The sequence below is a fragment of the Hirundo rustica genome, chromosome 1, assembly GCF_015227805.2.
Source record: "Hirundo rustica isolate bHirRus1 chromosome 1, bHirRus1.pri.v3, whole genome shotgun sequence".
Lineage (NCBI taxonomy): Eukaryota > Metazoa > Chordata > Aves > Passeriformes > Hirundinidae > Hirundo > Hirundo rustica.
Window position 1 is genome coordinate 118533468 of NC_053450.1, and position 13786 is coordinate 118547253.

General features: G+C 35.9%; 1 protein-coding gene across 10 annotated transcripts in view; it reads left to right on the forward strand.

Annotated features, from left to right (window-relative positions):
- ZNF385D (zinc finger protein 385D) overlaps positions 1-13786 on the forward strand; it is a 423031-nt gene that overhangs the window by 324381 nt on the left and 84864 nt on the right. For 8 of the 10 annotated variants that reach the window (XM_040064757.2, XM_040064732.1, XM_040064767.1 and 5 more), the window contains one exon: positions 2797-2907. The exons of 1 other annotated variant lie outside the window; for it this stretch is intronic. In XM_040064757.2, coding sequence (XP_039920691.1) covers positions 2797-2907 — 111 coding nt within the window. The remainder of the gene's footprint in view (positions 1-2796; positions 2908-13786) is intronic. One more of the 10 variants, XM_040064742.1, reaches the window with a different exon arrangement.

Here is a 13786-nt window from a genome sequence, read left to right on the forward strand (position 1 = left end):
ACTCCTGAAGCATTCTGTCCCAACTTTATTAGAATCTGGTACAAAGTTTTTAAATTTTACTGTGCTTTGCGGTATCAAAGAATAATTCTCCCATCCTTGGAAGTGTTCAAGGCCAGGCTGGATGGGGCTTTGAGCAACCTGGTCTAGTGGAAGGTATCCCTGCCTGTGGTAGGGGGTTGGAAATAGATGATCTGTGAGGTGCTTTCCAACCCAAACAATTCTATGATTCTGTGAACTGGCAGAGAAGTGATTATTATTTTGAAGCATTTTTTCTTAATTAATTTGAAAGCTATCCAGAACAATTCTTCATTTAGAGCCACAGATACAAATCATTCTATTTGCAGTAATGCCATGTAGTTGTATACCTATAGGTCTACATCTTTAAAAACTCAAAAGGAAGGGTGCCTATGGGTTTCTGTATCAATAGATAAACAAGAGAAAATCTGTGGTCTTATTAGGAAAGAAACCACCCATTTTTTTCCATGAGAACAAATTAAAATTAAGTAAAACACAGAGCAACTATTCTACACATTCATAGTCTCCTTAATTCTAAAAAATATTTTGTCTCATTCTCAATGCAAAAGCATCAGCTGCCTCAGAAATCCAAACTCATTTGGAGCTGGAATACTCTAAAAATAGGTAAATCCAGTTTAAAAAAATTAGTCTTTCCATCTTGTGAACCAGGGTGGTACCTTTTATTTAACCCTGAGAGCACTTCTTTGTTGGCTTTCTCAAGCCAGTGTGAGATAATGGACACTTGTGGATAGTGGGTAACACTGAAGGCCATTATCTCGCTTTATCTGACAAGTGCCATAACTTAAGGAAGTGAACAAAGAAGCTCTCTAGAGAATCTCACATCTGTGGTTAATGTGAAGCCAAACAGTTACACTGGATCAAAGAATGCACAATTTCTTCTTACCCTGTGCTGACTTATCCATGTATCTGAACTTCAGGTTTCCCTAGTTGCTTTAGACCTGCAGTGGCAAAAGGAATATAATTTCTCCAAACTTAAACAGCACAGAATTAGCATCACTTAAGACTATGTCATGCTTTAGTGTTAAAAATAGCATGATACAGGTCTATTGATTCTGCTGGCATAAGAATTCACCTCTCAGTGGAGGAGTCTAAAAAAAGAAGAGCTGTTACAATTCATTTACTCTCCTATATAGTGGTGTCCTCTTTGGTCTAGTATTTTTGGATTGTGGGCTTTTTCAAGATCATGTTACTCAGTAAAATGATTGCTCCTAGAGCATGGTTTGATCACTGCAGAAAGTCTTACACAACTTGCTGTCATCTTTCAGAATTTGATATACTCTGTGCTTAGTCATCAGTGGTTTTTTGGGGTTATGTTATAGTGGCATCCCTCATTTCAAGATGGGATTGGTGTTCTTCTATGCTGATCAGTACACAAATACGTGAGGGTTTGCACATCAAATTGAAGAAAATGCTCAAACTGAGATTTTTTTCCAGAATTTTCTGCCATTCTATAAAGCTCTGCTGTCTTCCTTGTTTTCTTTGGGGAGTTTGTGTGTATCTATGTGTTTTTTTTGTTTTTTAAACCAATCTATTTTATTTTCAATAGGAATTAATTTAAAGACCTATTTCATTTTTGACACTGAACAGCTGTCAGATGATGCAAAAATTCTGTAGTGATCTGTTCTGGATTCACTGCAATAGAGGCCATGACTGTCTACCATTACAGCTTTCATGAATAATTGATTACTCTAAGGAGAAGCTGATTCTTTATTTGTCTAATAACCCTTTGCCAACAGACTAGAAAACAGTGAATCATGGAGACACGGGCATGGCGAAAGATGGGACTTTTTCATGACATGCACAGATTATGCTCTGTGAATGCTGGTTATCAGAATAAGTCAAAATATATGATTTTTTTTAACAATTTAAAAATATGAATTATCAGTAGCTTAACCAAGTTGCTGCAAAGCTATTACCAGATTTTTAAAATATCTGTCAAATGGGTTTTTTTGTGAAAAAAAGAAAATAGTGAAATAAGAAGCATTTTGTTCAATGAATTTGGGGAAGGTGATTTCAATCCTCCAAGTAAAAAAGTCCCTCGAGTAGTATTCTCTGCCAAAATGGTATATTTTTTTTAATAGGGACCCTGACTTGCAGCACTATCAGATCAGTGTTCTGTTAGAAGTTAGCTCAGAATAATCCTTTTCATAAAAATCCATATTCATCCTTAAAGCAGAGTTTATTCAAAATAGTTTCCCCCCAAATGACGGTGAAAATAATCTTTGGAGGATTTTTCTCTTTCATAAGTTGTGCAGATGTTGTTTCAAGGAAGAGATTCATTTACTGGTTCATGGGATATTATTATTATTTGATAATACTGAGGCATTGTGTGCTATTCTGAAATTATATGTACATAATATTCTTTCACATTTTCATTAATCCTTGTTTTAGTGATTTTATTTAAAATATTCTTGTTTTATTTACTGAGCTAGCTTTTCTCTGATATAAAAATCACAGATTGGTGTTTGGATAGGTAAACCCATTCAGCATTTACAGTTTATATCTTTCTTCAGTAAAGGGAGATTAGTGCAAATAAAATTTAACGAAAGATAGGTGTTTCAAGAAAGCAAATGACTGTTTTCTTTGTTTCTTTCTGCATAACCTCTTTGTATAATTGCATGAAGAAGAAATACTCATTTTCAAATAAAAATAGTAGTTTTCTGTAGATCATGGTATGGTGTGATGCAGAATCTGAGATTTTAGATAAGATAGCACACAGTGGAAGAGCAAAAGCTTTTTATTTTTCTTCTCTCTTCACAGATGGACCCAATTCAAAAAGCTGTAATAAATCATACATTTGGAGTTCCTCTTCCTCATCGAAGAAAGCAAATCATATCATGCAACATTTGCCAGCTGAGATTCAATTCTGATGTAAGTCAATCATTTTGTATCAGATTAGAAATATGTACTTATCTTCTACGATGTGCCATAATTTTTAGAAATTGAACCTAAACGAAATGTTATGATTTCAGTTTGTTGCTCAGCAGATGAAAGGGCTGTAGGATGTTTCAAATAAACACAATGGCTTGGTAGTGTTTATTTACCCAGCCAGATTTTCCCTGCCAATATAGCCCTGTCAGCTCATCAACTTCAGTTGTGCTGCACTGATTGTAAATAGGAAAAATTGACTGATCCATTACTGCTAATAATGCTGGTATATTTTCTGGATGCTAATTCTTCCACCAGTCCTGGTTATGTTTATCTTCAGTTGGCATCGTCTCACTCCTCCAGCAATAAAAGAAAACAAGCTGAACTGGAGATGGTCTCTGATGCAGTGAGGAAACCTGTCTCCCATAATTACCCAAGGGAGCTGTGCTGTGGTGCTCCTTGCCAAGTAATACCTGTTGTGTCACAGAAAACCCTCTTAGGTTTTAGATCTTCTATTTCCTTCTCAGAATCACTGTGTATGCAGACCAATCCTGACATAGTACAATGTAATTTTTTCTGCTGTTCTAGGCTCTTCGGGAAGTTTCTTCACATGGACATTGCTAGTGGGAACTAATCTTCCCCTGTAATTCACTATGTAATTAAAATATGGAAGTTACTTCTGTCAGGAGAAAAATGTTTTAACTTAAAGTGAAGTCAAACCCAGAAGTGTCCACGACGTTCCTTCCTAATTCTAGTCATAGGAAGAAGTGAAATAATTTTTTTGTACTCCTACCTCTTTAAAGGCAGCTATTTATATACAGTCTGTACTATTTTTAGTTTATTGATTTTTTATCAGAGTCACGAGCTTGACAAAAACTTAAATTAAACCTTGAAGACTAATTTTAGGGATTTCCCATTTGGGGGTGAAAATATTGTAGTTCTTTTCATTCCCCTCAGCTTTTTATCCCTTGGAAATAATTTCAAAAACATCTCAGTCACAATTTCTGGACCAGTCAGTATCACATATTTAATTTTACTGGTGAATCCAGGTTATTTAGTTCATTTACTGAATATACACCTTCTCTTATAACATTGACATAATTCTCAGGCAGTGGTGCAAGGAAGGGCAATACACTCTCTGGAACTATCATATCCCTCATGGATAAAAATAGAAGAGTCAAATTAGGCTCTTCCATTTAGAAGCCAGATGCCAAAATTAGGACTGTGGATACTGAGTCATTCATGAGGAGGGGATGATGGAGACTTCTGGGCTGCAGTGGATCTTACCAAACAAGCAGCTCAATTTATCTCTCAAAATTTCCAGCTTTTTCATGTTTGTCTCAGGAAAAAGCATGTCACACTGAACCAGACACAGTATATAGCTGAAAGATCAAATACTTCAGTGTTACATACCAGAGTGAAACACCTCTTTTCAAAAAGGATATACCTTTTGAGTGCAAAAAGATCTAGACAAAAGACAGGATGAACATATCAGTAAAGTTACTTAGTCATTAGGAGTTACATGTATGGTATGTGGAGTGGAAGATTTTCCAGCTGAGAAGATCTGGGCATTTTCCAGAATAAAATGTTTGAAGTAAAAATCCTACCCAGAAACAAACAGCATCGGTGGACACTGATACTTTTTGCTCAGAGGACTACTCCACTCCCATACTGCTCCTTTTCTGCTGCTCTTAGAAAGGATTCTGAAGAAGAGAGAGGGAAGAAGCAGAGGCCATTTTCAGAGCCACCTACAGTGTCCAAAAACCTGGTTTCAAAAGACTTCTATTAATTTAATAGAAGTTCACAGAAAACTCTTGGAAGACTAGCTGATATTTATGTGTCGCCTCACACCTTCAGGTGTTAGAGGCTGGAGCTCAAATAGCCAACACTGTTCAAGAGGTTGTTTTAATGCTCCCCTCTGTCTAATAGATCAATATTATCTCTACAGAATGGGGAGACCTTCTTGATGAGTAAGTTTTATTTTCCACTTTTAATGTTCACCTAAGTTTTAAAGCAACCACATTGTTGATTGGTGGAGAGATTATGATCCAAAATACACCCACTGATTAACCTGGAATGATATCTCTCCCCCTTTTCACTACCACACAGAGGCAATTTGTACATATCTTTATGATGGTGTCATTCCAGTGCTTATAGTTATTACTGCTGAAAATCACACAGTGTTCTGCTGAGGTGTTCAAGAAATAATTTGTAGTCAGAATTCCACTGCAGTTTAGGAATATTTTTCTGCAATGTGAGGGGAATAGGCAGAGCTATTTCCTCCATTGCTTAGGTAATTTTGAAATGTCCACCTGTATTTGCAGTAAAAATGTGGTAAACCAAAGATTTAATGTTGGCATTCAAAGAAAAAAAAATGCTTTGAAGAAAAAGAGATTTTAGCTATCATTTTTTGATAACTCTACTATGAATGGCAAGCACACACAGTGTAATTCTTTCTCCTATTATCATGAAAAAGTTTTCATTTACTCAATATTCCTACTTTTCGTTTTCATCATATTTTGTTGAACACAATTTAAATCCATAACAGCAATAAATAATTTTCTGTCTAGGAACCCAGGCTTTCTGTCTATTCTACCAATATGTCTCTATTTTTAGATGCGAGAGATAGGTTTTATCAGAGAGTAATGAATAGAAATTCTATTTCCCTGCTACACAACAATATTATGAAAATGTTTACAATAAAACTGGTCTGTGGGATTTTTCTTTTTTGCATAGAATACACAATTTTCTCCCTTTAGAGATTTCTTTAAGAGTGGCAGAGCGTGCTTTTTTTTTTTTTTTTTTTTTTTTCCCCTGGTTACATGGTATCAAAATTGCATTTAAAAAAAGGTGAGAAAAGGCAGTACAATGGTCTAAAATAATTTAGCTTCTTTGTAAAGGAGTTATCTATAAATCTTCATGACAGCTGTGTGTTCAGTACTTCTTTTTAAAATAAATCTCATACAAGGGAAGGAAGGAATGTGCAAATAACCAAAGCCTATCTGTGCTGAGCAAAAACATTAGAACAGCAAAAGTAGGTTTTGTGGAGTCTGTTTCAAGTTTTTGATTGGTTTGTTTTTGTTTTGGTTTTTTCCCCTAAGAACTCTAAGTATATCATTTAGACTCACATTGTGCATTGTCTAGGCTGAAATGTTTAAATATACGCTTACCTGCAAGTGCCTATGTTGCCACTTAGATGTTGGTAGCTGCTGAGAGCTATTGCACCAGTAAATGCTTGCTTTGTAGCAAACATTTAATCTGTATCTCTAAGATCTAAAACTATCTGTAAAATGTAGTCCAGCTGACTTCAGTAGGATAATTCAGGTGCCTATAGGTAGCTGTGGGAGTAAGTTTTCTGCTTATGGCCTGGGAGAAAAAAAAAAACAAAACAAAACCACTTACTGAATTTTCCTGCCTTGACTGTTTGATCTACCTATGCCCATGAGATTGTTTGATGAAGTTATATATTTATCAGTATCTGTCAACCAGGTCAATATTTTGCAAAGGGATTACCTTTTTCTTTCCTCTCATTTAACAAGAGCGATGCCACTGGCTGAGTGATGACTGAATGATGACCCAGTTTGCCTTTAAAGAAAGGTTGCACAGCATTCTGATGCGTTCACAGGACTTGAATTCCATTATGATACACTTTAAAAATATTTCCAACTATATGAGCCAGAAATTATTGTTTGACTTAAATAGCAACAGTAGTAATATTTCCCTGCTAATCAGGGATGCTCATCAGTCCTCATATGTTGGGTTTTTACCTTGTTTTTCTCCATCTCTATGAAACAAAGGTATCACTGAATTGATATATTGTTCCACTGTATGAATTTGTTAGGATTCTAAAAATGGTCTTCCATTAAAACACTAGTGAAGGATTTTTTTGAAGATAAGGATGAAATATAACTTTGTAGTATTTTAATATGGTTCTAACTTTTGTGGGGAAAGTAGCAGAACCAGAAGACTAATATCCTATTTAGGGTATGCTTGATATCTAGAACAAAAGATTAATGTATCAACTTGTAAGGGCCTAGGGTATAATGAGGTGATAATAAACAGTCAACATAAATTTGTCAAGAACAAATCATGTCAAATGAATCTAATTTTTTCCTTTGACAGGGTAATTGGGCTAATGGATAATAGGGAATAAATAGATGTGACATATTTTGGTTTTAACAAGGGTATATACAGTCCTATGTGACAGTCCTGTAAAGTAAGTAGGGGAATATGGTCTAGGTGAAATTATTAAAAGTTTGTTGCACAACAGAATGAAGAACTGCAGTGAGAGTAGCTGCTGATGGTTTCCTTTCAAAACAGAAGGTCACAAGAAGTCAGGATCTGCAAGAGTCTCTTCTTCCATGCTTACTGCTACTTTAATTTTTCATTAGCAGTGCGCCTGACAGAATAGTATACATATGCCACTTTTGTGGATGACATCTAGATTAAGGGTGGCGCCCTCTTGATGGATGGTGTTAAGTTCCAGATCTCAGTCCAAAGTTATCTCCAGTTGGAGAAAAGAGTCTGGAATTCTGACAAGTGCAGTAAATAAAAGCATGAACTATTGTGCTTAGACTGGAAAAAGTAAATGCACAAGTACTGAAATGAGTAAATGTCGGGTTTAATGGCATTATGAATCATAATCCAAATGTGATGGCTAATGCAGGAAAAAAACAGAAAAAGAAAAACTCACCCAAGTAATCCTATGATATTTTTTTCCCCAATTATGATATTTATCAATAAGTAAGTATTCCTCAGGAAATATTCAAGAGCAGCCCTACTGAGAAGGACTGGAAGTGCTTGTGGGTGAGAGGCTGGACATGGCCCAACAATATGCAACTCCAGCCCAGAAAGCCAAACAAGTCTTGGGCTGCATTCAAAGCAGTGTGGGCAGTAGGCCAAGGGAGGGGATTCTCCTCTGTTCCACTCTTGTGAGACCTCACCTAGAGCACTGTATCCAGCACTGGGATCCTCAGGACAGGAAAGACATGGAGCTATTGGAGTACATCCAGAGGAGGGACAGCAAGACGATCAGTGGGCTTGAACACCTCTCCTATGAGGAAAGCTGAGAGTTGGAGTTGTTCTGCCTGGAGAAGGGAATGCAGTAGGGATCACTTTGGCCTTTCAGAGTTTAGAAGAAAGATGGGAACAAACTTTTGGACAAGAGGTAATGGTTTTAAACTGAAGGAGGGTCAATTAGATCAGAGATAAGAAATAAGTTTGTTAAAATGAGGGTGATAGAACACTGGAACAGGTTTCCGAAGAGGTGGATGCCCCATCCCTGGAAGTATCCAAGGTCAGGTTGAACTGACTTCTGAGGAACTTGATCTAGTTCAAGATATCCCTGCTTCTTGCAGAGGTGCTAAATTAGATGACCTTTAAACGGTCTCTTTCAAGTCAAACTCTTCTGATTCTGTAAGTTGAAATAGGCAATGCCTCATGTGAAGAATTATTCATAACAGTGGTCATCACACCCAATGAAAGCATAAGTCGTTGCAGAATTTAGAACACATCCACTAGTATGAAAAGATGTGAAAAAAATTCACTCAGCTAGGGAGCGCAGAAAGAACTGGATAGATGTACAGCAAAAAAAAAGACCAAGAAAATATAGTTGAAAAGGAATTACTAAGAGTTTAGTGACCGATTGATCTTTGTGTTCCTTTATTTTGATAGATAAATACATTTGACTAATTCTTCAGATTAATTTAATTTAAGAGATTTTTTTGTTGGACTGCTTTATGAGACAATTTTAACTGATAGTTAAATTTAATGATAGTGAAGTTCTGGAAGGAAATGCAGAGACAGTTGAGAGGTGCTTGTTGGCAGAGAGTATTCACAATTTGGGCATCAGTTTCTGAGGCTGAACAAGAGGCGGTCAATGTAATCCCATACCTGAGAGAGAGATTATATGACATTTTGCTTTACTAATTTACAAATCTCTCTCTATATAGTTTGGAAGATATAATACATATTTCCTCATCCGTGCCCAAACACGCTCACACCTGGCCTGTGGCATCTGTTTTGCAAAGAGAGGGGAATTTTAAAAATATTGGTCCATTAAGAACCCGGAAACCCTGGTGCAGTTAAATGATAGAAGTTATTTAGTATTTCACCCTTCTGATTTGAAATCTGTTGGTCAATTTGCAGAGATATGCTTAAATGGTATTTGAAGCAATCAGTGCTGTTTGCTTCAATCACTGTTCTGTTTGTGGCTATAACCACAGGGTCTTATTCTTTGCATGTTTTGTTGTACTTCCAATTATGGGTTAGATTCAGATTTCCAATTAAGCTAGAGATGTAGAATCCTGGTTTGGTGTAAACCAAATCATTTCTGCTTGAATTTTAGCGCTCACCTTTTTAAAGCAAAGTCACTTTTGGCAGGTATTATTAACCATCAAGCACTTTTATTGATTGACTGATTGATTTATTATCTTGGAGCATTTTATTCTCTGTCTTTCCAAATCAATGTGCTTGCGTTACATTAATTTGTCAGCCTGGTTCTTTAAGAAATATTATTTTTTAAGTATTTACAGATGCTCAGCATGCCCTTAAAAATCAGTATATGAGGGTACAGTATTGATTGCAGCAGTTGTACTTGAACAAGCATAAAAGTTCTTTCAGATTTAACTTATTCATGTATACGTATAATTTATATATTTCTGTAATTGTCTCTCTGTATATATGCTACTGCTTTCTAATAGTGCATCATCTTTCCTCTACTATGGGGTTAAATTAAGGAGAAACAAATACTGATTCCAGTTACAGAATAACACATGCTATTTATTTGAGATCAGATTATGAGTCAGAATGGAAATACACTCAAAGTGGATATTTTTCCAGAGGTGTTGGTGTCTGTTATTCACTGTAAAAAGTAGCAAGTAATCACAGAAAATTATAAGTGTGGAAATTTCTATGGGATATCTGGCATTTGCATCAATACAATATAGAAACAGTAAAGAATTGCTAACAAACTATTTAATTACTTTATTTTTTTGTATTCCAATAGTCTATTCAAATAGTACTGAATATTTTGCATTTACATTGCATGAAAAATTTTGAAAACAACCTGGTGTATCTTCTGCCCAGTAGGATGTTCAGTGGAGTCTTTTTTTTAATAGGCTTAGCTGGCGTATTTTAAAAGCATTACCTCCTCTTTCCTAGACCACAGTTTTAAAGATTGTTATATGAATTGCTGTCAGATCCTGTGCAGTTCTGGTCTTTCCTATTCTAGAGCATTCAAACTTATTTTTAGTATTTTTATTTTCATTTTTAAATACTTATTTTGAAAGAAAATAATTTGCTTATTTGTTTATATATAACCTTTTTCATGTTGGAAAAAAAACACAACTTAGTTTATAGATTATGAAATCCAGAATAATTTGAATTTAAGAGTAATAATAAATTTTCACAAAACCTCCAGCTTCTTAAAGCATTTCTAAAATGCTTAAGTCCAAAGTATAAATAACTTCCCTTTGTTGTATAAAGTACTTTTTCCCATAATTTTCACTTTTTATACAGTATTTTTATGAATCTATACAAGCTTGAAGCAGAAATTATTCATATCTGACAGAGTACCTTCTTTAGCTTTGAAGTACTTTTGATGTTTGAAATCCAGAATACTTTTGGTGTTGAACTGAGTCCTCTGACTGAAATCATAAGGTTGTGACTATTCCTTTGCCTCTTAAACACTGGCAGCAATCTCAATATTCTGCGTGGCCGTCAGTAACTGCTGTGAGTGGTGTCTGTGTGGTGCGCAGGCTGCAGAGTTTTCTAGACAAACTCACTACACAAACTCTTGGTAATCCTTGTCCTTGTCTCCTCTCTGAAAGTCTAGAAAATCTGTACTGTCCTAGAACATGGAGCAGCCTGCAGGTATCATGCCCACAGGGACATTGCCTGAAGTCAAGAAGGCAGTAGGAAAGAAGGTGGTTTTAAGTAACTGAACTTTAAGAAGTAATATTCTTAATGTCAGCTGTTTTCTTGAGCGGTTGCTGGTGGGGAGAGATGGAGTGCCTTGGTGTCCACTGTGTTTGTGTTACAAGACTTACACTTTTCTCTCAAAATTCACTCTTAAGCCACATTCAGCAGTGGTAGTAGAAGAGGGAGTGTCTAAACGAATCACTGGGACAGGGTCCCAAAGGAAGTGGTTGGGTCACCATCTGTCAAGGTAAAGATGTGTAGAAGTTGTACTTAGGGACTTGGCAATGCTAGGTTAACTGTTGGACTTGACAGTCTTAAGGGTCTTTTCTAATCTAAACTACACATCCAGAAGAAAGGCAAATCTAATGCTTTCAGCTACCTGGTCCCTGAGCAAGCAGGGTTGATGAGAAATGTCTAATGTCTATGTTAGCTGAATATCAGAGTCACTATAGGAAAGTGATCCTGGAGAGGTTAAAACTTTCAGCTGATCATCAGATGTTGCTGCGTAGGACTTCGAATGTGTCAAAAAAACTTTTTTTTATTTTCATTTGGCAGGTCTTGCTTCCTACCTCTGCTCATGCTATTAGGTTATTTCATTTACAAAGCTCTCACTTATTTTGATAAAACAAGTCAGCTGTGCAGAAGGTTTGACATCTCTTTTAAATTACTAGGGTTGGCCAGAAATGATATGTGAATAGGCAATTGCTCTCTCTGATAGTCCTGTTTATAAATTACGAAAGATTAATGACCAGTATTCTGACTGTGGAATATGAAGACAAATTAGTTTAAAAGGTTTCTGCTTGTGGCGTTGAAGAGAATCATTGTAGTATTTGCCCTTTTAGAGCCAACTTTTAACTTCAGGTGGGTGTGGATCTCAGAACTGCAAAGAGCTGAAGGAAAGGCAGAGGTGACAGCAGTTAGTAAGACAGAAAGTCTGAAATAAAAGCAGCCTCACTCCACATGTCTGTGTGTTACTGTTAGAATTTCCTTTCACTCAGAAATGATGAAATTAAGATATAAGAATGTATCAGGAAACATTATACTGGGAGTCAGCATGCAGGCCTAAATGGTCTCATAGGTCTTGCTTTCAGTTGATTATCTGTTATTCACTGAGATGTCTTCCAGGCAAATTACAAGTGTATCTCCAGTTGTTTTAATTGATTTGGTCCTGTAACTACATTCTTTGGGTTACAAGAGTCAGAAAGATTTTGTGCCTGGAGGAGGATGGAGGAATATGTGAATGGAATTCAAATGCTAAAGCTGGGCAGGTAGAGCCTAACCAGAGCTTCTTTGAAGTTTTTTGGCTGGAACTGTGGGAAAGACAATGCTTAGTATTTTTTTAACTGTACATTGAAAAATACCATGTTATTCATGAAGAAACTGGTATAGACAGGGGGAAAGATAGTATAAAAGAGGGGAAAGAAAGTCTTTCTTCCAGTTCTGTATTGTGACATTCATGGAAAGATCTGCCTGTTAGCTTCTTTGGTTAACATGCAAAATCAGTCAACTCTAAAAACCATGTTCCATAAGCAAGTCCTCACTTCAAAGGAAAGAAAAATTTTAAACTCTTTGTTGTGCAATCTTCATCTGGGTTTTTTTGGTCTGTTTTAAGTTCTTACTTTCACATTTATTTTGAGAAATAAGAACTCATACAGTAGAGAATTTGACATTCTGGATTATTAATAGTAGGTGCAGATAACAGATTTCACTGTAAAAGTGGCAAAACATTGTCTCTTCCAGTTACCAAGCAGTGACTCCTGGTTCACTTTCTCAGGCACTGATGAGGACATAAAAGAGAACCAAAGACAAACAGACAGGGGTATATGCCAGTCTAGGTTACAGAAAGAGTAAATAAAGAAAATGTACAGCAAATTTTATTTTTTATCAATGCCACCCCCCACCACCCAATAATTTCTTCTAAAAATACATTAAGAGTAAAGTAGTGCTTATACTTGGCTTTGGTTTATGCTACTTTCTTCCAACACCCATAAAATCTTTCCAAGTAATGTTACACAGGCTCTGGACACCTTTTTTTTTTTTTCTAGTTTTTCGTCAGTAAATTTGCGCTCCCTTAGGTACCTGTAATATATTCTTCTTCACTGTATCTGTGCAACCTCTTATTGGAGCAAATATAATGTTTCTTTTTGAAAGGATTGTTATTAAACACAACTGCCCCTGATGCAAACAAATTCCACTTCAGAACCTTCAGGCCTGACTTTTTCAGCTCCCGAGTTCTTTTATCACTCCTCTCATGTCTTTTACAGTCTCTGGAGATATTGCTATTCTGTGTACATACTTACATCATAGCTAACAGCTGGGAGCCTTATCCTTGGAAGGAGTGGAAGTGCAACCCAATACTTCCTTTTAAAAGCTTTATATTGGAATAAAAAAGCACACATTTGAACTATACTTTTGAGGGTGTATTGCCCACACATGTGCTGCTTTTTTTTTTTTTTTTTTTAATTCTCAATTGAAAGTGAAGACTTTGAAGGTTTTAAATGGTTAAAAGGGACTGACTTCTTTTCTGCAAAGAATTCAATTTGGCACTTACACCTAACTCCCCCACAGACTTTAAAATCTGGATTATTAATTGAAATCATGCATTTAATTTGAGATAATGGTCTACTGGTAGACCATACTGGTGCTTTCATATATATAAATATTTGATAAGGTGATATCGAAGTATGATTTTAAAAATACAAAGATATAGTCTGATTTAGTCTGTTTGGTATTTAGATAGGTCTCATTGGGTTGTGGTGGGATTACTTTAGATACAAATGCATAGCAAATGTACTGAATTAATTTATGTTGGCAATTTTTTGATGGGTATAAATGTTTCTTTTTATCCCTTAGAAAGGAGATTTTATAAGGTAGTCTCTGAACAGGTTTTACACTTTCCCCAGCATAGCCTATTTTCTCTGCATCAGCAGACTTGTCATGATAATCAACTTTTTTGTCCCAA